Source organism: Limtongia smithiae (genome assembly GCF_038497785.1).
Source record: "Limtongia smithiae strain NRRL Y-17922 unplaced genomic scaffold V1518scaffold_9, whole genome shotgun sequence".
In the NCBI taxonomy this organism is placed as follows: domain Eukaryota; kingdom Fungi; phylum Ascomycota; class Lipomycetes; order Lipomycetales; family Lipomycetaceae; genus Limtongia; species Limtongia smithiae.
The window spans coordinates 269,786-291,462 of NW_027117630.1; the positions used below are offsets into that span (position 1 = coordinate 269,786).

Here is a 21,677-nt window from a genome sequence, read left to right on the forward strand (position 1 = left end):
GTGATGGAGAACGGGAGAGCCAGTTCGGGTTCGGGCGAGAGATCGTCGTCTTCGGTAATGAGGAACGGCGGCGCACTTGGAATCCGCTCGTCGTCAACGTGCTCCGATTCGGCATTCGATACGTCTGCAAGCGGGGCAATATCGCACGGTACGCCTAGTGAGAACACCGACGAGTCGCTGTTCAGGACAACCACGGTCTCTGCCGCCTGCGTCACCGCCTCGCCACCAACATCCTCCTCTTCCTCGTCAACGCCATCGTCCACAAAAATCTGACTCGCGCGCACCGTCTTCGGCGACGGCGTTGTGCCAAAGAACTTGAACAAGCCGCTCTTCTTCGCGCCTCCTGCCGGGAGTACTGGTGCTGACAGCTTTCGCCGCTTGCTATCGGGCTGGCACCGCGGCGGCGTCGTCGTCGTCGCCGCGACATCGTCTGCGTCGCCCGATGTTCGCGTGAACGCGGTGATGGAGGACTGCGCACGCGCGCGATTCTTGCTGCTGAGCGCGGCCATAGCGGCGTCGAGCTGGGACGCAAGGCGCGTCTGCGCCAGCTGACGAGCGTGTATCGAGCACGTGACCACGCGAAAGAGGCAAAATATGAAAACCTAAAGCTGGGGTGCACAGGGGGGCTTGTGGCGCGAGTTCTGGGCCTGGATCCTGGACTACGACAGGACGCCGTGGTTCCCGGCAGCGGACACAACGCGAGCGGAACAGCGCGCGGGGGCAGAAAAATGTAGAGGAGAACCGCACCAAAAGCGAGCAGAACATTACAGATTGCCTGAAGCAGCACCATGGCGTAGAGAGGCGAACCAGGCAGGGCCATCCGCATTGAGCCACAGGCGAGCCCCAGAGTTGCCGTTTCCGGGTAGACCGTCCCGCCACTTCAGCGTTTCCGCGCTGTCCTCGTCTTCCGCGACAGCTCTGCCCCGCCGTCTTCTTCACCACCCTCTCCGCCCACCGTCCTCCTCTCCCTCCTTCCTCACTCTGCAGGGCCGTTCTTCCTGTCAGCGCACCTCCCTCGTTCCCAACTGGATCTCCGTGCGCCGTCTCGTCCCCCCGCCGACCCCCGTCCACACGCGGCAGTCTAGCCTCGGCGTCGTCCACCCACTGCCACCACCCACCCTCCCGCCATCCGCCTCGCCATGGCGCAGCTCGACCTGCTCGACATCTGCATTCTCTCCGCCGTACTTGCCGGCACGGTCGCCTACTTCTCCAAGGGTGTGCTATGGGCCAAGAAGTCCTCCACCTTCCTGTCCGGCAAGGACAGCCTGGCTGCTCCTGCCGCGTCCGGCTTGCGCAGCATCATCGAGAAGCTCGAGAGCAGCGACCGCGACGTCGTCGTCTTCTACGGGTCCCAGACTGGCACCGCGGAGGACTATGCATCCCGCCTTGCCAAGGAGGGCCACTCGCGCTTCGGGCTCAAGACAATGGTCGCCGATCTCGAGGACTACGACTTTGAGGATCTCGACGCGTTCCCCGCCGACAAGGTCGCTATGTTCGTCATGGCCACCTACGGCGAGGGTGAGCCTACCGACAACGCCGTCAACTTCTACGAGTTCATTACCGATGACCAGCCAGAGTTCTCTCGTGGCGAGGAGGACAAGCCGCTCGAGTCCCTTCGCTTCGTCGCATTCGGCCTCGGCAACAACACCTACGAGCACTACAATGCCGTCATCAAGAACCTCAACAAGGTTCTGCTCAAGCTAGGGGCGACCCGCATTGGCCTCGTCGGTACCGGCGACGACGGCGCAGGCACCATGGAGGAGGACTTCTTGTCCTGGAAGGAGTCCATGTGGAGCGAGCTCTCCAACACCCTAGGTCTCGAGGAGCGTGAGGCCGAATACGAGCCGGATCTCAAGGTCGACGAACTCACCACGCTCTCCGCCACCCACGACTCCGTGTTCCTCGGCGAGTTCAATAAGAGCCAGCTCCAGGGCCCACCCGCGCCGCCCTTCCTCCCCAGCAACCCCTATCTCGCCCCCATCACGCTCTCCAAGGAGCTCTTCAACTCCGAGGTCCGTAACTGCCTCCACATCGAGCTCGATCTGTCGGAGAGTAACCTCAAGTTCACCACTGGCGACCACATCGCCATCTGGCCCCAGAACTCCAATCAGGAAGTCGACCGGTTCCTGCGCATCCTCGGCCTTAGCGACAAGTCGAAGTCCGTCATTGCCGTCACCGCGATCAACCCCACAACCAAGGTGCCCTTCCCGACCCCAACCACCTACGATGCCGTCGCACGTTACCACCTCGAGGTTGCAGGTGTCGTGTCCCGGCAGTTCCTCGCTATGCTCGCAAAGTTCGCTCCCACGGAGGACGCCAAGACCGAGATCGCCAAGCTCGGTAACGACAAGGAGTACTTCTCAGAAGTCGTTGCCTCGAAGCAGTGCACCATCGCGCAGGTTCTCGACAAGGTCTCCGCCGGCGTGCCCTGGACCGAGGTTCCGTTCTCGCTTATCATCGAGTCCATCGGCCACATCCAGCCCCGCTACTACTCCATTTCATCCTCGAGCTACGTTGACAAGACCAAGCCCAACATCACAGCTGTTGTCGAGTCCATCGAGCACGCTGACGGCTCCGCGCCCCTCAAAGGCGTTGCCACAAACTATCTCCTCGACCTCAAGTACAAGCAAGAAGGCATCGCCAACCCGAGTCCCAGTGCCGCCTCCTACGCCGTCGACGGACCTCGCCAGAAGTACAAGGGTTTCAAGGTCCCCGTCCATATCCGCCACTCGAACTTCAAGCTCCCGACAAACCCCGCTACGCCCATCGTCATGGTCGGTCCCGGCACCGGTGTCGCGCCATTCCGCGGTTTCGTGCAAGAACGCGCGGCTCAGGCCGCTGCTGGCGTGCCTATTGGCCCCGCCATCCTCTTTTTCGGTAGCAGGAACCGCAGTGAGGACTTTTTGTACAAGGAGGAGTGGGAAGACGTGGCGGCGAAGCTCGGCGACAAGTTCAAACTCATCACCGCGTTCAGTCGCGAGTCCACCGAGAAGATCTACGTGCAGCACCGGCTACTCGAGAATGCGCAGCTCGTTAACGACATGCTCCTCAAGGGGGCGTATTTCTACGTCTGTGGCGACGCTGCACGCATGGCGAAGGACGTTAGCAGCTCGCTCGCAAAGATCATCGCCTCCCAGCGCGGCATCACCGACCAGCAGGGCGAAGAAATCGTCAAGAGCCTGCGAGTCAAGAACGTCTACCAGGAGGACGTTTGGTAAAGCATACTATTATCCTCATTTTGCACTATTTTACGCTTCATATGTACCAAATTTCTAGTCCACCTCATCACGTTACTCGTTTGTCTCCTTTTTGGCGCTTCTTCATTGTTGTCCGTTGCGTATGTCAAATGTGTAATGTCGCTGCTTAGTTACAGCAGTCTGGTACTTCTCACCTTCGCTTGTGTTTCTTTCTCCTTCTCCTTCGTGTATCTTCTCTGAAACATCAAAATTTTTAACAATCCACTCTCGTGGTGACGTCTCGCAGATAACCTGCTTTTTTAATGACATTTTGTGTGTATGTGTTTTCGTTCTTTGCGATTGACGAAAATTTCCATTGTAATGTCTTGTTCCATATATATTTCTCATGTCACGTATGTCGTTGGTTCTTCTTGCCAAGCATGCAATGCTCACTAACTTGTGCCCGTTTAAATCTAGAGCAACACTCGTTTCGAGCATTACTTCATATTATTAACTAATTTGTCTTGCAATTAAAATGTTTTGAAATCTTCTATTTGCACCGCAAATGAAGCAATCTACGTAGATACACATGCAAGCTCTCTATCCCTATACTTACAGCCACTCTCACTCATTCACTCATGGTCGCCACTACCTAAAATACAGCTAAAGTATATACAGCGAATTTTTAAGAATGCAATCACATAGCGCCATCTTCAGAAAGAAAATACAGAACGTCATAATATTTTTCAAGCTGAACAAACGAACGGGTGCTGAAGCGCTTCCGCTGGAGTGAGTCGTTTCTCGGGGTTCAAGTTGAGACATTTATCCAGCAGATCCGCAAACTGGAGCACAAGCTTTTTCCGTTCCTCGTTACCTGCAAGAACTGTCTTCCGCGCATCGAGCACTCGTGTGCGTAAATCGCTGATTGGCTTGTTCCCAGCGAACGGCATTGTTTTAATTGTCGGCTTGCCAGTCAATTTGTCGCGCTCGTTCGATAAGAAGTTGAGTTGGTCGTCAAAGTGCTTGGACGTAAATAGCCCCTTGCGCAATACCTTGTGATTGATTTTGCCGCGGGTTTCCATAATCACCTTGAGCATGTTATTGTTGTTGGCGCCGGGGAAGAGAATTTTGCCAGAGTATAGCTCGTACAAGGTCGCGCCTGCTGACCACATGTCGATTGCAAAGTCGTAAGGGAGGCCAATGATGAGCTCCGGTGCGCGGTAGAATCGCGACGCGAGATACGGCGTGATGTCGTTCTCAGACGCGTCAGACGCGGATCCGAGATCGCCAACTTTGAGAATGTCGCGCTTCTCGTTGATAAACACGTTATCCGGTTTGAAGTCTGCGTGCAGGATGTTGTTTTTTCGAAGGTGCTCCAGCGCAAGAAAAATCTGGCGCGCGTAGGACTGCAGGGTTTCCATGCTGATGTTTGATTCACGGCCAAACTTCTTGATGAGATCGCGCAGATCATTACTAACTGCGTTAGCCACAGAGATCAATAAGAGAACAAGCGGAAAGCGTACCTTAGACCTTCAAAGACTAGGCATAGATGGCCTCTGTACTGGAAGTTACGGATGAGCCTAACGATATGATATTTATCATCTGGATCTGACGCGTTCAATTTGTTTAAAATTGACGACTCTTTCATACCAGCCTTGTACCTACAGCTGTAGTTAGTAGCAGGAAAACACCACCGGGATTGGAGAACTCACATGACATCATTGTTGCGGATAATCTTGATGGCCACAAACCGGTCGTCGACTTTGTCATGCGCCTTGACTACGGTGGAAAACATACCTTTGCCAAGATTGGCGAGAATATGGTAGCGGGAATCAAATATCTCGCCTATGATGACGCGATAGTAGCCGTCGGAGTCGTCCCAGTTGGATGTAAGTGTTGACTCAAGTTCCTGCTGCAGGACAGGCACCGCTCCTTGCTTGGTGCTGCTTGATTTCTTCGGTGAGCCGGTATCGTCAGCAAACATGTCGTCGTCATCTTCTTCTTCGGCCTCGCTGACTGCGATATCGTTGCTGACCTCACGAACGAGGACGGTTTCGGCGTGAATATTGGTCTGCATCGGCTCGTCTGCGACAGTATCGGATGACACCACTTTCACGGGAGAGTGCGACTCAACGGTAAGCGGAGCCTGCGGACCCTGGTTAGACTTTTCGGTAACTGGTGAGGGGCTGATAGATTTGGTAACGGTCTCAGCTGCCGTGTCTTGCTGATTAAAAATCGGCGAGAACGTCTGCGGCGAAGTCGATGTAGTTGACGGTGGCAGCTTGAGCGGTAATTTCTGCAACTGCTTGAAATGAAACTTGGGAGGCACTTTTGGCTTCTTAAGAGCCTTGCTCTCGTCGACAGGCTCATCAAACGCACGTTTAACGGCGGCAGCACCAGCGGCGATAGCGCCGACTGGCGACTTATTCTCGTCCGGGGAGGTGAACGACGAAGCCAGATCAGAAACCATGGAGGTAGACGCAATTACAGGATGTGAGGTAGCTTCGAAATCAGGGACTGGCGCAGGTGGCGGGACGGAGTGTTGTTCCTCGCGAGGACTGTAGTGGCGAGAAGGTTCCCCAGAAGGTCGTCGCTCGCGGTCTCCGCGGTCTCTAGATCTGTCGCGGTCACGACTAGAAGAAGGCTGGTCACGGTCGCGTCTATGAGAGTAAGAGTTGTGCGAATGTCGGTCTCGGGCGTGGTCGTGAGGACGGTGGGAGCTGCTGTGAGAGCCGCTGCGGTGAGTGCTGCGGTGGTCGCGGTCGCGATCTCCCTCGCGGTCTCGTTCTCGGTCTCTGTCACGGTCGCGGTTGCGGTCACGATGGCGGTCGCGGGAGGGAGAGCGGGGCACGGCCGAGAAGGCGCGCATGGCGTGGATGAGGAGGTAGTTAACAGCAGGCCACGGGAGGAGGACAGAGGGCAGGCAGGACAGACGGGGAAGGAGGGCAAAAGACGGAAGAAGAGGAGTCTCGCGGCGGGGGGCGGGGGTGCCGCGGAATTCCGCAGAAGCGTCGCTCTGGCTCTGCTTGGCCTATCGCTCGGTGGTGCTGGGTTCGTGAGCAGTGCTCGTGCGACGGCGGAGTGGCGCAACGACGCACGCCGCATCACAGCTGCGGCGCAACTGGCACGCAGCGTCGCGTATGTGCCGCACCCGCCACGCCCGCGCCTCTTCTCTCTTCGTCTTCGTGCTCCGCAGAGTCCAGTTCCACAGCAGCAGCCATGTCCGGACGTCAAGGAGGCAAAGTCAAGCGTGAGTGCGGTTTGTGGCAGTGTTCTGGATGGTGCTAACCGCGACACAGCGCTCAAGGCACCCAAGAAGGAGCGCAAGGATCTCGACGACGAGGACAAGGCCTTCCTGGAGAAGAAGAAGGCCGAGGCCGCTGCCCGCAAAGACATGGCCGCGAAGGCTGCAAAGGGCGGTCCGCTCGTCTCTGGCGGCATCAAGAAGTGAGTGCGACTTGGTTGCGTCTGTGTTCAACTGCTAACTGCTGTAGGTCCGGCAAGAAGTAGTACTCTACGATTATCACGAAACAACTTGTTACCAGTAATACACTCCCTCACGACTTCACGTCACCGCCGCCGCTGCTGGCCGTGGCCTGCGCTCGCGGATCACTATCCTGCCCTGTTCCTCCCTCCGCCAGCCACATCCAAGTTTCTCGACACAGTCCCGCCAGGGCAGCCCCGCGAGCGCCTCGACGTCCTGCTGCGGCATGAAGAAGTACGCCGCGCCAATCCGCTTCAGCGTCTCCATTGCCATCTGCCGGTCGCCAAAGTCCATCATGCGTCGTCTCGCGGGATCCGATTCGCGCCTGAACAGCCGCCGCCACAGCACGTAGTCCCGGTCTGCCCACGCGTGCACGACCTGCCGCAGCGCGAGGTCGCCGAACACGTTGTACCGCTGCATCGCGCCGAACGCTGCTGGCACGTCGTTGCTAAAGTGCGCGAGGTGCAGCGTGAGCAGCGCTCCGACCTCGCGCGCCTCTGCATTGGTGAGCAGCGCAGACGCGTCGTCCAGCAGCCACTTCATAGCGGGCACGTACTGCTCATGTTGACCCGTCGGCACGGCCACGTTCACTGAAAACATAAACACGTCCTTGCCGAACGCGCTCGGCGGCCCAGACGCGAGGATCGCCTGCCGCAGCTTGCGTAGGCCCAGTAGCACTCGCCGCAGCGCGCTCTCGCGGGCTGCTGCCGCTGCCGCTGCCGCCTCATCGTCATCGTTGTCACCACCATCCTCTCCCAGACTCAGCCTCTCAAACGTCCGCCGGAGTGCGTCGGACCCTGGCGCGGCCGCACACGCGAGTAGATACTGCTGCTGCAGGTACGTGAAGTAGCGCGCCTGCAGTGCTGCGTCGTGCTGCAGCCGCGTCTCGCCGCTGCGCGAGACGAACCCAAAGTCGTCGACGAATGCATCTCCGGCGCTACCAGCGCCGCTGCCGCGGGCCTTGCGGTTGGACAGCATCAGAGTGGTGCACTACGCTGCTGTTTGGTATGGTCGAATGGGTTAAAGTGATTTGGTGCCCGAAGGGGCTTGTGCGAGTCGTGTTGGGGCGTGCGGCGCGGCTGGTGATGGTCGGCGCCGCAGCCGCGTGTCCGCCCGCGCGAGGGGAGGTGCTCATGGCGCGCGCGGTCCGGTATTTCTGGCGGCTGGCAGAGGAGATAGCAATATTAAAGGCGTAGTGGTAGATTGTCCAGGAGTCGTAGCGCTGAATCGCAGGGCGTGGGCACCGTGAGCGCTGACGGCAGCGCTCACGGGATAAGGCGGCGGCATGTGATTGCAGCATGGACTTCCGCGCAGCTGTTGGGCGATAAACTCCATCGTCCTCTCCCTCCTTCACTGCGCAGACATCGACAACAACCACAACACCCCCACGGTCCAGCTCTTCTGTCCACTGCGCGGTCGTCTTTGTTTACCGCCCCGCACCGTGATATGTCTGCCCCGTCCGAACCGCCTACTACCGAATTCGCCTTCGAAATGCCGCCGTTCTCTACATCCGTCTCGTCCTCTTCATCCGTCTCGTCCTCCTCGTCATCCGTATCGACACGCCGCTCCTCGGTGTCGGTCCAGTACAAGTCGTCGTCGCTGTCGTCATCCGCCTCCTCGATGGACAATATCTCTTCGACCGACACCCTGCTCAAGTCGAACTCCGTGGTCATGTCCTGCACGGCCATGAATGACGATCCTGACGACCGTAAGCGCGCCTCCAATGCCTCCGACTTTTGCTACTCTGTCTCCCTTACCCAAGCCTCTGGCTCTGCTGCTCGACGGATTTTGACCGTTATTTGGGACGACCTGCCTGCCTGGCGCCAGGACAACCAGTACATCACCTCCGGCTACCGGCGGGAAACCTTCTCGTTCTACAAGTGCCTCCACTCCCTCACTTACCTTCACAACGAGTCCGTCAACATATACTCCCACCTCATTGGCTCCCTTTTTTTTCTCGCCATTCTTGGCGTTACTCTAGACATCTTTCTGCCTCGCTATCCCACAACCTCGTGGCACGACTTCGCTGTCTTCGTCGTCTTCTTCGTCGGCGCGGTCCTGTGTCTCGGCATGTCCTCCACCTATCACTGTCTCAATTGCCACTCCGAGTCTGTTGCCAAGTTCGGCAATCGCCTCGACTATATTGGCATCATTTTCCTTATCCTCGGCTCGTTCGTCCCTGCTATCTATTACGGCCTGTACTCCATCCCGAAGTACATGCCCATCTTTTTTGGACTCGTCGGCGGCCTTGGTGCCATTTGCACCGTACTCACTCTCCGAAAGGAATTTGCTATGCCGGCATTGCGACCATTCCGCGCCCTCATGTTCGTCGTCTTTGGTCTTAGCGGCATCATCCCCATCACATTTGGTGGCGCGAAGCTAGGCTACCACGAGCTCGCCATGCGCGTGCAACTGCCATATATGCTCACCGAGGGCGCACTCTACATCGCCGGCGCCGCTATCTATGCTGCCCGAGTCCCCGAGCGTTTCAAGCCAGGCCGTAAGTTCTCGTTGTCTTGCTGGGCTCGTTCTGTCCATTCTCTAACGAACACACAGGCTTCGACCTTATAGGCTCCTCCCACCAAATCTTTCACGTGTTCGTCCTTGCCGCCGCAATCGTGCACCTCAAGGGCATCATAAATGCCTACGAGATCTGCCACTCGGTTCTTCAAGGCGTTTGAACCTTCATCCTTACCTGTCGCATAAATTGTCTTTCAACCTCTCACGCATGAATAACGTATCCGCTCTCCACTTTGATTTGAACTTGACTAGGCGTTTGTTTGATTTTGCTTTACAGAAGCCACTTCTATTTTTGTAAATGTTCCTTTAGCGATTACGATACAATCACGCAAGGCGGGGTATTTTCTCCGCCAATTTGTTGTTTGGGATAGTTAGTCAAATCAAAATTGTTGCTTGTACTTCCATGGCGTAATCGCTCTATCTGACGCCAGGTGATGACCCCGCGAATGCCGAGGTCGAAGGTAGGAAAGTCAAGGTATCGTAGGGCGACGGCACCGAATACGAGCAATCTGATCGTTCTTAAATCCGAATACGCGAATTCTCGGTCTATGCATGCCAGCGGAGCGCCGCGCTGACCCCTGAATGCGTAATATGATGTCACGCCGGTACGCACGTTAACTAAATTCGCCTGCGACTCCGGAATGGTGAGACCTCGCTTGTATCGTTTCGCGTCGTCTGATAGCTACAGCCGCAGATCAATGAATCCGCTTACAATCAGACATGGAGACCGCACGGTTAAGCACAGCTTAATATCTTGTCAGTTATTTTGCGCGGCCTCTCGTACTAGCGCACTCACCGGTGCCTGTCCCTACTAGTTTCTGTGCACACCGATGGTTCTACCTGCACCAGAGTCAACTTTGTGATCTGTGATCTGTGCTATGTCTGCAGCCGTGGTTCACGTTGTCGACGACTTGCATTTTCAAAGTTTTGTAAAAGCGGGCTTATAAGCGGAAAGAGCTGACTCTTGTCAAGGGGCTAGCCTTGCGCGGCAGGTACAGCATAATTCAAGTACACTTTCAACTGGCACGCGATTTTCAAGACCTACGTCATCAGATGCGAGTCTTTGCTAGTCATAGCAAGCTCCCGATGTTCATGCTGACAGTGATTACCAGTGTACCCTGTAACCGTTTGTGTCGATGTAGTCAAATCATCGATGACTGCGTCAAATAAGTTGGCTCTCCGATTCAAGAAGTCGTGAAAACAAACTCAGTAAGTAGATAATATGCCAGTCATCGGAACGGGGATTATCAACAACCGTATCGTTAAGCTTGCACCAGCATGTGAATCATAGTCGGATACACTAAGTCCGCGAATGAGACCTGTCAACGGCAACAACGTACGCTTCGGAAATGGTAACTGCATGGTCGCTAATATGGTCACCATTGAAGATTTCAAAATGCTTTAATCACAGCTGACAGAGCTGCCGGTGGTGCAGCTTGTATCTTTGTCGATGCGTGCGCAGCGGTACTTCGCTGAGTCGAACGTCGTCAGCGACGACTTAGATACACCACGTGAGACGTCAAGGCTGCAATGCATAAACGGGCTAGAATAACAGGTGATTTGTGCAGGCATTAACACGTGGAAGTTGTAGGGAACTCGATTACGGTCATGCAACACTATAGCATCAACCGTCCAGTCATATTTGCAGTCAAGCAAGAGCGAGCATGTGCTCATGTAATAGTATTTATTTCGAAGGATTGTTGGTGTATTCCTTGACTGGACACCATCTATAAGCTCGAACGCCCTATCGACGACTTGCCATAGTGCTGACAATTCACCAGATAGTCCTCCTTCGTCATGGGCTTGTCGATGAGGACAGCAGACTGCTGTTCTGGGTGCTGATGGGAAGTACGAACGTGAACTGTGTTCCGAGCTTCAGCCCGACAGTCTACCTTGCTAAGTCGTGTTAGCGATGCGTTTATGCCGTAGAAAGTGAAGATATGGCTATATCATGTGTCTGGCGTTTTCAACCATCTACAATTTTGTTAGAATGAGTCATCGTTCATAATCCAATGAGACACGAATCGCTGTCAACAGTATCTTGCGTAGGGCCCGTCATCCTCTAGGAGGCAGGAGGCTCAGCACGTCGATATCTGCTTCGGATATCGACCTTATCGGTGTCGCCGTCCACGTCGTCTGTGCCACAGGTTAACATGCAACGCGGCATCAAAAAGCTAGAAATAGCTCACGACGCGAGAATATCAACGTTGCTGGCGACTTGCTTAGGATTCGGCAATAGAAGAAGGTGTACGCGACTCCTGGGGAGGAGAGAAGGATGAGTACATGCAAAGACATGTGACCCAATCGCTGTAGAATAGATAGAGAAAGGAAAGAAAGTGCAGCAGACGCGGAGAATGCGACGTAAACCATATTTCCTGGAACGCAAGTCAGAACAGCTGCCGCGATCATGTTATTTACTGGTTATGGCACGCTGCCTGGTAACTTATGGTCAGATATATATCTAATGCAGAGATCCCATGCAGCTCATCATAGGCTTTTATCATAGCAGAATTACAGCGCGAGCTGCGCACAGGCAATACAGACAACGACCGTCCGATCCAGTAGCCTGTGCGATCGATCTTGGGGAACTCAGGGCGGACTCGCGCTCGCGGTCGGAATCGTTTCTACTCTATAATTACCTATGATGTCATTACAGCTTGTAAATTGCACTGCTATCGCCGGATTAGCATTATTGTATACAACTGTTGAGTTACTGTAAATTATCAACCAGACGAAGATCCGCAATCGCTCTGCGGGACATTCCTAAAATGTGGTTTAGTTTGACCGATTTGCCCGCAAGGCAAACAAGCTGCCGCATGTCCCGATTTCAGTCGCCATGACCACACGCTGCGCTTCCTTGCTGCGCAGCTGGTCCAAATTATCCTTTACTACGCCGTGTCCGCGCTATATCATTGCATTCTTGAATTGCTCTTGAGCCCAACATCGACGTGTCTGTCCGGTCGGTTGTGTTTCTGGACTTTCAATCGTAGAAATTGCAGCTTCACTGGCGTTCTAAAATGGCTTGTGTTTTTTGTGTTAGTCGTCCATACTCACTGGAGCCTATAGAGTTTGCCGCGCCATGGGATCTTGCCTGTTCTTGTATTCAACTTCACCCCTTGGAACAGTAGCTCGGTTATTTTTTTGAAATACTAACTGAGTATTTTGATACAGCTATTTATGTAATACGGCACGTTAGAGAAAAAACTTAGCAAGAAAAATGAGAGAAAATCGAAAAAAGTTATGTGCAACATTGATTGAAGTGAGCATTCCATCAACAAAGAAAATCAACCACCAGAGTAACACGCAATGCAGCTCGCCGACCGCACCAATTCCTGTTACCAAATCACAACTTGTCAAACTCCTGGCCATATATATTAACATTTGTTAGACATGCGAAAGATCATTATTTGCTGTTTCTTGCTCGAACTACTCTGATCTGCTGCCGGTAGCTAAGTTCTATACAAAATTTGTAAAATTAGCGTCACGCAAACTTTATCCCCTGAAAGTTTTTTGTGTGTTGCGCTAGCTTGAACTAACAATAGGCGCCACACATGCGCCGCGGACGGAGCGGCACAAATTACAACTCAGGGGCCTCCCCTGTGCTGGCGTAGCTCGCTGTCAAGCTCCTGCATTTGTGCAGCAGACCATCCGCAGCCGACTTGACGTACAATAGCTAGCCTGAAGCAACTACATAATGTAGTCCGTGTTGGAGCCGTAGTGAAAATGTTCTCTGCATTATTTGCAGCACGTGTCCGCCTTTGCTTCTCCAACAGCTGCCCTATCACCGTTTGCAAGGTCAGATTTCTGTTGTCATAGCTGTGAGTGAGCAAGCAGCGTCGTGCCCGTTTCTCTGCCCAGTAAGTTTGACGCAGGGCATACTTCACCGACAAATGAAAATGAGAGGTTAGTATTATGCCGTCATGGCAGGAGGACTGAAGCGACTGCGCCACAACAGCAAGGTGTACGCACATTTCGGATGCTGGGACTAAAGAGTTTTAGCGGATCTGTAAAACCTCAAAGTCCCAATACGTCAGGACCCTCGCCTTCAAACTTTATTTCTCTTCACTCCAGAGTCCCCCACCCCAATTCTCAGCTTTACCCTCAGCAAAAAATTTCTAAAAAGAAGAGCACCTACGATTCCAGCGTGGTCTCCCACCGCAGTACTAAGTAGGCCCAAAGGAGCTTAACGTGTGTTGATCGGACGGGAAACAGTGCTTTCTCCTTGGTATGGCCCTTCCTGATAGAATTTATTAGCTACTCCAATATGTGGCATCGGCAAGAAGAGGCTCAGCAGTTATAAATATTACTTGGCGAGTATATGAGTTTTCTTGCCAGAGAAAAGAACAATAGACAACTCTATTACAGTAGTCTATGTAGACAATTGACGTGTTGCGAGTGCTCTAGACGTGTTCTGCTGTTCCTTGCGCAGGCATATGCGTAGAACACAGAACTTTCAGTAAACACTCAAGTTTTAAGCATCTCGATTACTGATGCGTTGCAGAGCGCTATATTATGCAGATATAGAAGAAATAGCAAAATTCGCCAAACTCCAACCCTTTTGCCGCGCCAAAACGGTCCGGCGTCCAATGAACTCATTTCCAAACCCGAGAATCATACCCCACTAAGCCATTTGCAAAATACTGTGTACGGCTCACGAGGATTCGAAATCCCCAGACAAAAAGATCTTATATTCCTTATCCGCAGGAATATAAGGAACAGACCAATGTAGTCTTTCACTAGTCTTAAACGGATTAGCGCCATATGCTGCTTTCTGTCGTTCGCGTTCTTGAATTGCAGTGACCGGACCTGAATAACTTATCCACGGTATTTTGATAGGACGATATGAACTCGAAAGAATTGGGCACTTGAGAGCGAGATCATGGGTCGTGGAAGGGGAAGATGTAAGTTCGTCACGAGTCAACTGCAGAAATTCGGAAACTCGTGCAAGCATCCATACCAGCGGAATATCAGCCAACAAATTAGGCTCGTGGCTGCTCTTAGCCCCACCGAGCACAGAACTTCGTGCCCCGCCACACACGTTAAACCGCGAGCCTCTAAACCAGTCTTGCCTAAAGTGAGAGTCACTGTACGGATCGCATTCGGTTGACGGCGGCAGAAAATTCCAGAGGACTGGATAGAAGCATGGATTCGTCTCGTGCATTGCCAAGGCATGAAATGCGTATTCGAGTCCTGTCAAGTGTTGGTGTGAGTTATTCCATCAATTTGATGAGTAGAGTTACTTGCTCGTATGGTTTGCGTTTTGATATATCATCATGCCGTCCTGCGCCTCAGGTTTCCAGAAGCCGGGAATAGCGACTACGTTAAAGCAACCCAGAACCTTGATTCGGATCTTCTCGCCGTCGATCAGCAGTTCGTTCTGGACCAGCTCTCTTTTTTCGTACTCTAACGCCGGATCACTGCTTCTCCACATCTTGAAGTACTTTCGAAACTCGGAGAGCGCGGTTCCTTGGAGTAGGCCAACGTCAAGAATGAAATCACATAGAGCACAGATCACATATGCCCCTCTTGCAGCGCCAAAACAGAACAACTCATCGCCGTGTATATAATTGAATGAGAAAAATTTATACATGTCTAAAATTGATCCCATGAAATGAGAATTATCATCAACTGTACAGCAAATCAGTAAGACGACTTGGGAGACGAAGCCTCAATTCGCACAACATACCTCGGGCGATCAACTTCTGCAGTCCTGATCGCAAGCGCCGGCTCGAGTACACGTTGTGGTAATAACAACCTTGCCAGACTCCTTCGGCGGTAATAGGTGTAATGACGCGCGACATACGAGTGAGGTTAGACTGCTTGACAAATTCGGGATTGGTGTCTGTATTGTTGTCAAGCTTCGTTCACGCACGCAAAGCGAAATAACAGTGAGCTCACCATCACAAAACAAAATTAGTCGATGTTGGCGAGTGCGATCGTCAAAATTTATCATAGACATGCGGTACGTGCTGTAAGCCTACTTTGGGGTGATTCTGTATACTGTTGAATGTGTAATTCACCATGCAAGACGATGAAGCGAGCTCTATAGAGATGCTCACAAAGCCTCAAGTCGACAGATGCGGCACATCACAGTCTTGGCCCTGGGACTCGGGGTCGCACGGCGGCACAAGCACGGCTATGCCGAGGTCCTAGCGTATATTAGATTTCATATTGGTGAAGCAGGATGGTCAGCCGTACACTACGAACTCCACTCTGCTCACGTCTGCTCACGTCTGCTCACATACCGCATTAGCGTTGAGCTCATCGGTGGGTCCCCGACCAAAAGCATCGAATTTCACCGACAGCGTTGAGACTGCTCGAAGCACCTGTGATAAGTCTAAACCGTAACTGTCTCCGCGCCCTCGCTAACAATTCTTGGATGTCAGTATTTACAATGAAGATTTCATTTGTCAAATGTCATATGCAGCAAGCTGGCACGGATCTCGTTTCTCGATTCGTATCTGCCGTATTTCCCAAATGCGAAACGCTTTTATGGCGTGTCAGCTCTTCTCTCTTCTTCTCTGTCTCCATCTTCTAGGTGACTGCTGTTCATGACGGGCACGCGATACGTGATTATCAGCAGGAAAACCGCGTCGTAAACTGAATTACGCCGTGCCATACCAACAGAGCGAGCTGGGAATCTCCATACGTCTGTCATACCATATGACGCGCGGGATTCTTTATCGCTTGCTTCATCTTCGCGGCAAGCAGCATTCACCAGACCGGCATGGATATTCCGTAGCAACTGACGAGCCTGAGACTTTATCGTTTCCAGATATTGGACTAGCATCATCAGATTCGCAAACACCGGCACATCTTCCTTCGACCAATTCGGCAGCCAGCGCGAACAATGGCAAGAGCAACCGCGTTGGCGCGCTCGAAGGTCTACGCGGTGTTGCCGCGATGCAGGTCACTCTCCTGCACTACGTTCTCGCCTTCCTTCCGTCGACGCACTATCCCGTCCCGGTGCTCACGAGCTGGGAACACCTCATTGGCGCGCGTGCGCCGCTGAATTTGCTCGTCGACGGCGCAACGGCCGTGTATGTGTTCTTCCTGCTCAGCGGCGCCGTATTGACCGTTGGATTTTCACATACGAAGGCAAATTGGGTGTTCATAGTACTCCGGCGGATAGTACGGTTAGGATTACCTGTCATCGGCGCGGAGATGTTTGCGTTTACGATGTTGTTTTTCTTCCCTGATGACAACAAACTCGCAGCGAAGCTGTCGGGTTCAAAGTATTGGCTAGCACGCGACTTCAAGCTCCCAGAGAGCTTCACACACTATTTACGCGCGTTTTTCGTGAACGGGTTGTTCACCGGGTATGTAAAGCATAGCGTGTTTGATCAGTGGCCAGCCGTCGCGAAGGCGTTGCAACTGGAAGCAATCATCTCTTCATTTGATACACCACTGTGGACGCTGCATTACGAGTTCTATGGGTCGCTCGTGGTGCTCCTCCTTTGCGTCACGCGCAGACACTCGCGGTGGTTGCATATCATCGTGATCGTCGCAATGATTCCTCTGTTTGGTGGGAACCCACTCGTGCTGTTTCTCATCGGCCATCTCTTGTCCTCTGTGGCGGTGAGCGGTTACCTCGGCGGTGTGCGCGGTACACGTCTTGCGCTGGCAGGCCAGATCCTAAGTGCGGTGCTTATCCCTATCGGCTCGGTCCTCTGTGTCCAAAAGGACTGGGCCATCATCACAGCCCTCCGCGAGTTCTGCATCAAGTTCGCAGTCATGCAACCTCAATACCCACCGCTGTTCCAATCCCTTGTCGGCGCCTTGATGACCACCACAGGCGTTTTTATGAACCCGCTTATCCGCTGGTGTCTCGCACTCAAGTTTTTCAATTTCCTAGGGCAGTACTCGTTTTCAGTGTACCTAACACATTTCCCGCTGCTAGCCACGGTGATATCGTTACTCTACGCGCGAGTGTTTCCAAAGATCGGGCCCACTGCTGCGTTTTTCGTCGCGTTAGCGGTTGGCATGGCGACGACCTTTGTGGCTGCGTACGTGTTTGAACGGTTCGTGGACCAAAGAGCCGTCGCGTTGAGTCGGCGCATCGGCAGCAGCAGGACGAGCAACAAGCCAGTTCTTCCAGTGATCGTCGCAGATGCCTACGAAGTCGACGAGGAGGGTGTGCGACGCCAGTCGGTGGATGATATCGCTGACGAAGACTGGGAGGAGGGTTCGTTTCGCGGCGTGGAAGAGCGAAAGGGGCTTGCGGCGGCGCTCGTTCGCGACATCCCGACGCACCACGAACACAAATTCACCCTCGACGACAGTGAATACGACGACGAGAAGTTCCTCCTGCGCCCAGACGTCCGTGCGAATGGCGACAGCAGCGGTAGCAGCAGCGATGTCTGATGGCTAACTCCCTCTGCAAATCTATGCTCCAAGTACCTCATCCGGAACGGCTTATCTGAATTGGTAGTATCTCTAAACGTTAAAATTATAACCGGCCGAGCTAGTGGCGCGCACGGACGCAAGCTGTCGTGCGGAACAAAATTGGGAAAACTTAGGAAAAACTCTAAATGATATCTTCACGCGTATGCGCGCGCGGGGATGGTGGCAGTTGGAATGTGCATGAAACAAGACTATATTTTTTATTTTTCGCACTGATGATTTTCCATCGGCGCGCCGACGCTACGCAAGCGCACACCAAATGCGGACCGTGGACCTGTAACTGCGAAGGGAGTCGGTTTCTAGCCCTGTCTAACGGAACTGTGCTTGGTTCAGTCTAACTGGCCGGACGTGTACCTCGTCGGTCAGGAACTCAGCGCCGCCGTCCCCATCGACGACGCCCCGGCACAGCGCCCCTAACCTCGCCCCCGCTTAGTGACTAACTAATTGAGCGACGGTTATATTCATACAGTAACCTATTACACTAACTCATTACCAATGAAAATTATACAGAAAACTCACTTGAACTACACACATGCTGGACGATCCCAAAAAAGTACAAGCAAACGCCGATATGAGAAACTGTTTTATGGGTATTTCTGACTCCAGAGAGTCGACGCAATTACCAAATGTATATGTGTATGGGCGGCGGTCGGCGTACAGAACGTGGGGGGTTTAAGTTATTAATACGCCTCACCGGCGACGAGGTTGCCGTTGTCGTCGCTGTTCATGCGCATGGTTCGTGGGGGCGGTGGGGGGGGCGGTGGCAACGGGTGGCGGTGTTTGTGGTGAGGATGCGGGTGCGGTTGTGATGGCGCAGCGGGAGGATGCGCTGGCGGGGGAGGCGGAGCAGGAGATGATGATGTTGTCCGCAGTGACGGCTCGGGCAGTAGAGCGGCGGTGTCGGAGACGGCCGGCATGCTCATAGCTGGCACCGCGACCGGAAGGGCAATGGTTGACATCGACGCTGGAGACACAGCCGCCTGCGAGAATGAAGATGCTGGAGAGATGCTTGTGTTAGTGGTGGTCGTGGGTGAGGTCGTAGTGGTCGAGATCGTGTGCTCAGACTGATGCAAAAAGTGTAGCCCAAGCAAACCTGCGGACTGCGTGATCGGCGCGCCAATGCGACGCAGATACTGCATCGATTGCTTGAACGGCAATGTGTGCGGATGCTCCACGTTGTCGAGAACCTCGCGGTACGGATTCATAGCATTTTCGGCGTCGTCTGTGGTCTCGGTGTCCTCAGTGTCTTGAGTGTACATGTCTTCTTCGTCATCGTCGTCGTCTTCCTGGCTGGGCTCGTCCTCCTTATCACTAGGCGTAAACGAAAGCCATTGCACAGACGTGCAGCGCGCGACTAGTCGAGCCGTGGTTTCCGATACGGGCTGGTAACAAACAAGCACGCGCAAGAGGCGCACAAGTTCCTCGCGCTTGTAGTGCACTTGACTAAGCGGGGTATGTGAGAGTAGTGGGTACAACACACGCAGGTACGTATGCCGCAACGCATCCGCTTCGTCAGGCAGATCGTTGAGCTCACGGATAAACACGTCAGTGAGGACGCGCAGGTCGTTAAGGTAGAAGTAGTCAACGGTCTCAGCGGTGGTGAAGAGGTTGTAGAGCATTTTGAGGATGAGCAGCTGCAGGCACGATTCTCGCTCGCGGTTGAGCAGGATGATGATGTTGGTGCCGAAGGTCTTGTAGACGTTGCCTTTCCGCACGAGCACGGCGAGGACCTCGTTCTCTAGAACTGGCGGTGGCGATGGTGGCTCAGCAACCGCGATGGACGGCGCTTCTTCGCTCTCGGGCGATGGAGTGGTAGAGGAGGGAGCTATGGAAGAGGATTGATTGCGGAGGAGCATGTACTGCTCGTTGAGCACGAGAAGGATACGAATGAAGGCGTAGTTGTACGGGTCGTTTTCGTAGTCCTCGTTGTCCTCGACGCAGCGGAAAAGGTATTCGATAAAGTCGCTGGGGACGGCGACGAGGTCGGAAAATTGCAGGCGCTGGACGCGACACATCTCGTAGAGCAGCTCGAGGTAGCACACGCGCAGACGGCGGTCGTCCTCGCGACGGTGCCAGAGCACGTCAATGATAGTCCCGCAGGCTTCGTTGTCCTCCATCATGACAAAGGTGCTCACGTCGGTGCGGCCATCGAGCAGCAGGAGTAGGCCGATGAGAAGCAGAAACGGCGTCGCGATCGGCGACTTACGCACGAGGGTAGTGATAAGCCGGTGCCGGACTTCAGCCTTATGCTTGAGGAACACGGAGCTGGAGAGGAACTTGCCGCAGCAATGTATGAGGTCCTCGTCGGAGCTGAGGTAGTCATCCATGTACATTGCGACAAAGCGCAGAAAGGACTTGATGGCGTGTTCGACCAGAGACATGGAGAGCACCTGGCGCGCGACGAGCGCGTCGAGCTCTTCCCAGAACTCCTCCTTGGACTCTAGATTGTAGTCGGCAAAGGAGTCCATGGTGGCGGTCTGGGGAGCAGAGAAGGGAGGGGAAGCCGGTGATAGAGGAGAAAGCGACGGTGGAGACACTCAACGAGGCGCGTTTGCCGTCAGGTCGTAGGCGCGGCTGCTTCCGCGGGGAGAGCAGCCCTAGCCCTGCTCCACAGCACGTGAGGCGCCTGAAGAGGGAAGCAAATGATATTTTTCGGATTTGACAAAATTTGACCCGTGAGTCAGACAATGGAATAGTTCATGAGTAGATGATTAATGCATTGTAATATGGTGACCGACTATGCCCGAGTCGCTGGCTCTATAACTTCCAGATGATGATAATGACAAAAAACAAAACGCCAAACTATCCAATCGACAAAACTAATGACATGACTTTAACTTCTAGCAAATGATGATCTAGGCAATGACTGCGGCACTGCGCTGCGGTCCCCAAAACTTCGCGAGCAGGCCGGAGGCTTTGTTGCGGAGAATGCGCTTCTGTGGCTGCTGACTTGACGGCGCATGCGGAGCACTGGCGCTGCGGCAGTCCATGCCAGCCATGTAGAGATCTTCCTCGGCGATCACGTCTCGTGGGGAAGGCAGACATGTGAGTGAGCTAGCGGCAAAGGAGACGGAAGAAGCGAGGGAGGAGGACGATGAGGAGGTGGAGAGCGACGGCGGTAGAAGCGACGATGAGCTCGAGCTTGTGCTGACACCGCCAGCGGAGAGTGGCGCCATGTTGCCGTTGCTGGTGGTGCGCGCGATGCGGTATGTGGGCGACGTTGGTGAAGGGGAAGAGTAATAGGGGGCTGCGGCAGTGGGAGAAGATAGGGAGGAAGTTGATGAGGTCGGCGAGGAAGTCACGACGGGCCGCGGGCGGTAAGGGTGTGGCCGGGAGCGACGATGGGGTACGTCGCAGTAGAGACGCTGTTGCTGGAGCACCCAGCGATCGCGTTCGCGCTCCTGCTCGAGCTCGACGGCCTGGCGTCGGCGAAGCTCTGCCTTGATAGGGCTGAGAAAAGGGGCAAGGTGCAGAAGCAGGTCGTCCTGGTCGATGCGGAGGTCCCAGTCAAGGAGGAACAGTAGCTGGCGCTCCATAAGGTTGACCTCGGGGAGGGAGAAGAGGCCGACGGTGTACTTCATCCAGTGCTTGTTCTTGGGGGAGGAGTCGTTAAGGTTCTTAGCAGCGAGGATCAGAGCGGCGAGGAACACGCGGTGGCAAGTGCAAGCAAGGCCACGGGCCATGGCGGGCAGACGCGCTCGCAGACGAGAGAGGTATACGAGCGTTGACATGAGGGTGGGCGTCTGCACGTTGGAGCGGGTGACGAGGGTCGCGATGAAAGCGGTAAGGGATGGCAGGCGCCGGTTGGCGGTGGCATCAGAGCCGGCGACAGCACTGCTAGAGCCGTCCTGGGGGGATGCAGGCGGCGACGCAGGCAACGGGGCAGCGACGGCCTCGGGGTCACAGCGGATGACGGTCTGGGTAGTGGAGGCGAGGTAGGCGATCATCTGGGGGGAGACGGGGGAGGCGACGAAGAGGTCAAGAGCGGCGCGGTCGAGGTCGAGCATTGTGGAACTTGATGCGGAGCAGACAGAGGGGGAGGCAGAAGCGGAGGCAGCTAACGGACGAGGACCAGACAGAACAGGGCCGTTGGG

The 21,677-nt window shown here is 54.3% G+C and overlaps 9 protein-coding genes across 9 annotated transcripts; 4 read left to right on the top strand and 5 right to left on the bottom strand.

The window, feature by feature from the left end:
- Nucleotides 1-1,139: 1,139 nt before the first annotated feature.
- Nucleotides 1,140-3,218, top strand: V1518DRAFT_375496 (uncharacterized protein; the record flags this gene model as incomplete). The annotated part of the gene is made up of 1 exon (XM_066901505.1): nucleotides 1,140-3,218. One exon carries the CDS (start codon nucleotides 1,140-1,142, stop codon nucleotides 3,216-3,218), a length of 2,079 nt encoding a protein of 692 aa, XP_066758443.1.
- A 704-nt stretch (nucleotides 3,219-3,922) lies between these two features.
- Nucleotides 3,923-5,646, bottom strand: V1518DRAFT_428435 (kinase-like domain-containing protein; the record flags this gene model as incomplete). The annotated part of the gene is made up of 3 exons (XM_066906090.1): nucleotides 3,923-4,649; nucleotides 4,700-4,837; nucleotides 4,889-5,646. 3 exons carry the CDS (start codon nucleotides 5,644-5,646, stop codon nucleotides 3,923-3,925), a joined length of 1,623 nt encoding a protein of 540 aa, XP_066758444.1.
- A 720-nt stretch (nucleotides 5,647-6,366) lies between these two features.
- On the top strand, nucleotides 6,367-6,797 carry V1518DRAFT_419538 (translation machinery associated TMA7). Its single transcript, XM_066904789.1, has 3 exons — nucleotides 6,367-6,426; nucleotides 6,476-6,623; nucleotides 6,671-6,797. Exons 1-3 carry the CDS (start codon nucleotides 6,396-6,398, stop codon nucleotides 6,684-6,686), a joined length of 195 nt encoding a protein of 64 aa, XP_066758445.1. The 5' UTR covers nucleotides 6,367-6,395; the 3' UTR covers nucleotides 6,687-6,797.
- Nucleotides 6,628-7,948, bottom strand: V1518DRAFT_456781 (uncharacterized protein). The gene has a single exon (XM_066906566.1). The coding sequence runs from the start codon at nucleotides 7,636-7,638 to the stop codon at nucleotides 6,742-6,744; it is 897 nt and encodes a 298-aa protein (XP_066758446.1). The 5' UTR covers nucleotides 7,639-7,948; the 3' UTR covers nucleotides 6,628-6,741.
- Nucleotides 7,907-9,579, top strand: V1518DRAFT_419540 (hemolysin-III related-domain-containing protein). The gene is made up of 2 exons (XM_066904790.1): nucleotides 7,907-9,160; nucleotides 9,217-9,579. The coding sequence occupies exons 1-2, from the start codon at nucleotides 8,107-8,109 to the stop codon at nucleotides 9,339-9,341; spliced, it is 1,179 nt and encodes a 392-aa protein (XP_066758447.1). The 5' UTR covers nucleotides 7,907-8,106; the 3' UTR covers nucleotides 9,342-9,579.
- A 3,802-nt stretch (nucleotides 9,580-13,381) lies between these two features.
- V1518DRAFT_419548 (uncharacterized protein) lies at nucleotides 13,382-15,275 on the bottom strand. The gene is made up of 4 exons (XM_066904791.1): nucleotides 15,079-15,275; nucleotides 14,867-15,022; nucleotides 14,425-14,808; nucleotides 13,382-14,370 (listed from the first exon to the last, which is right to left on the bottom strand). Exons 1-4 carry the CDS (start codon nucleotides 15,137-15,139, stop codon nucleotides 13,832-13,834), a joined length of 1,140 nt encoding a protein of 379 aa, XP_066758448.1. The 5' UTR covers nucleotides 15,140-15,275; the 3' UTR covers nucleotides 13,382-13,831.
- Nucleotides 15,276-15,565: 290 nt separating this feature from the next.
- On the top strand, nucleotides 15,566-17,627 carry V1518DRAFT_333060 (acyltransferase family-domain-containing protein). Its single transcript, XM_066901174.1, has one exon. It carries the CDS (start codon nucleotides 15,844-15,846, stop codon nucleotides 17,542-17,544), a length of 1,701 nt encoding a protein of 566 aa, XP_066758449.1. The 5' UTR covers nucleotides 15,566-15,843; the 3' UTR covers nucleotides 17,545-17,627.
- A 1,251-nt stretch (nucleotides 17,628-18,878) lies between these two features.
- On the bottom strand, nucleotides 18,879-20,051 carry V1518DRAFT_375874 (uncharacterized protein; the record flags this gene model as incomplete). Its single annotated transcript, XM_066901522.1, has 1 exon — nucleotides 18,879-20,051. A coding segment is annotated over one exon (1,173 nt), but the record flags the coding sequence as incomplete, so codon positions are not given.
- A 387-nt stretch (nucleotides 20,052-20,438) lies between these two features.
- Nucleotides 20,439-21,590, bottom strand: V1518DRAFT_375764 (uncharacterized protein; the record flags this gene model as incomplete). Its single annotated transcript, XM_066901517.1, has 2 exons — nucleotides 20,439-20,718; nucleotides 20,803-21,590. 2 exons carry the CDS (start codon nucleotides 21,588-21,590, stop codon nucleotides 20,439-20,441), a joined length of 1,068 nt encoding a protein of 355 aa, XP_066758451.1.
- Nucleotides 21,591-21,677: the final 87 nt, after the last annotated feature.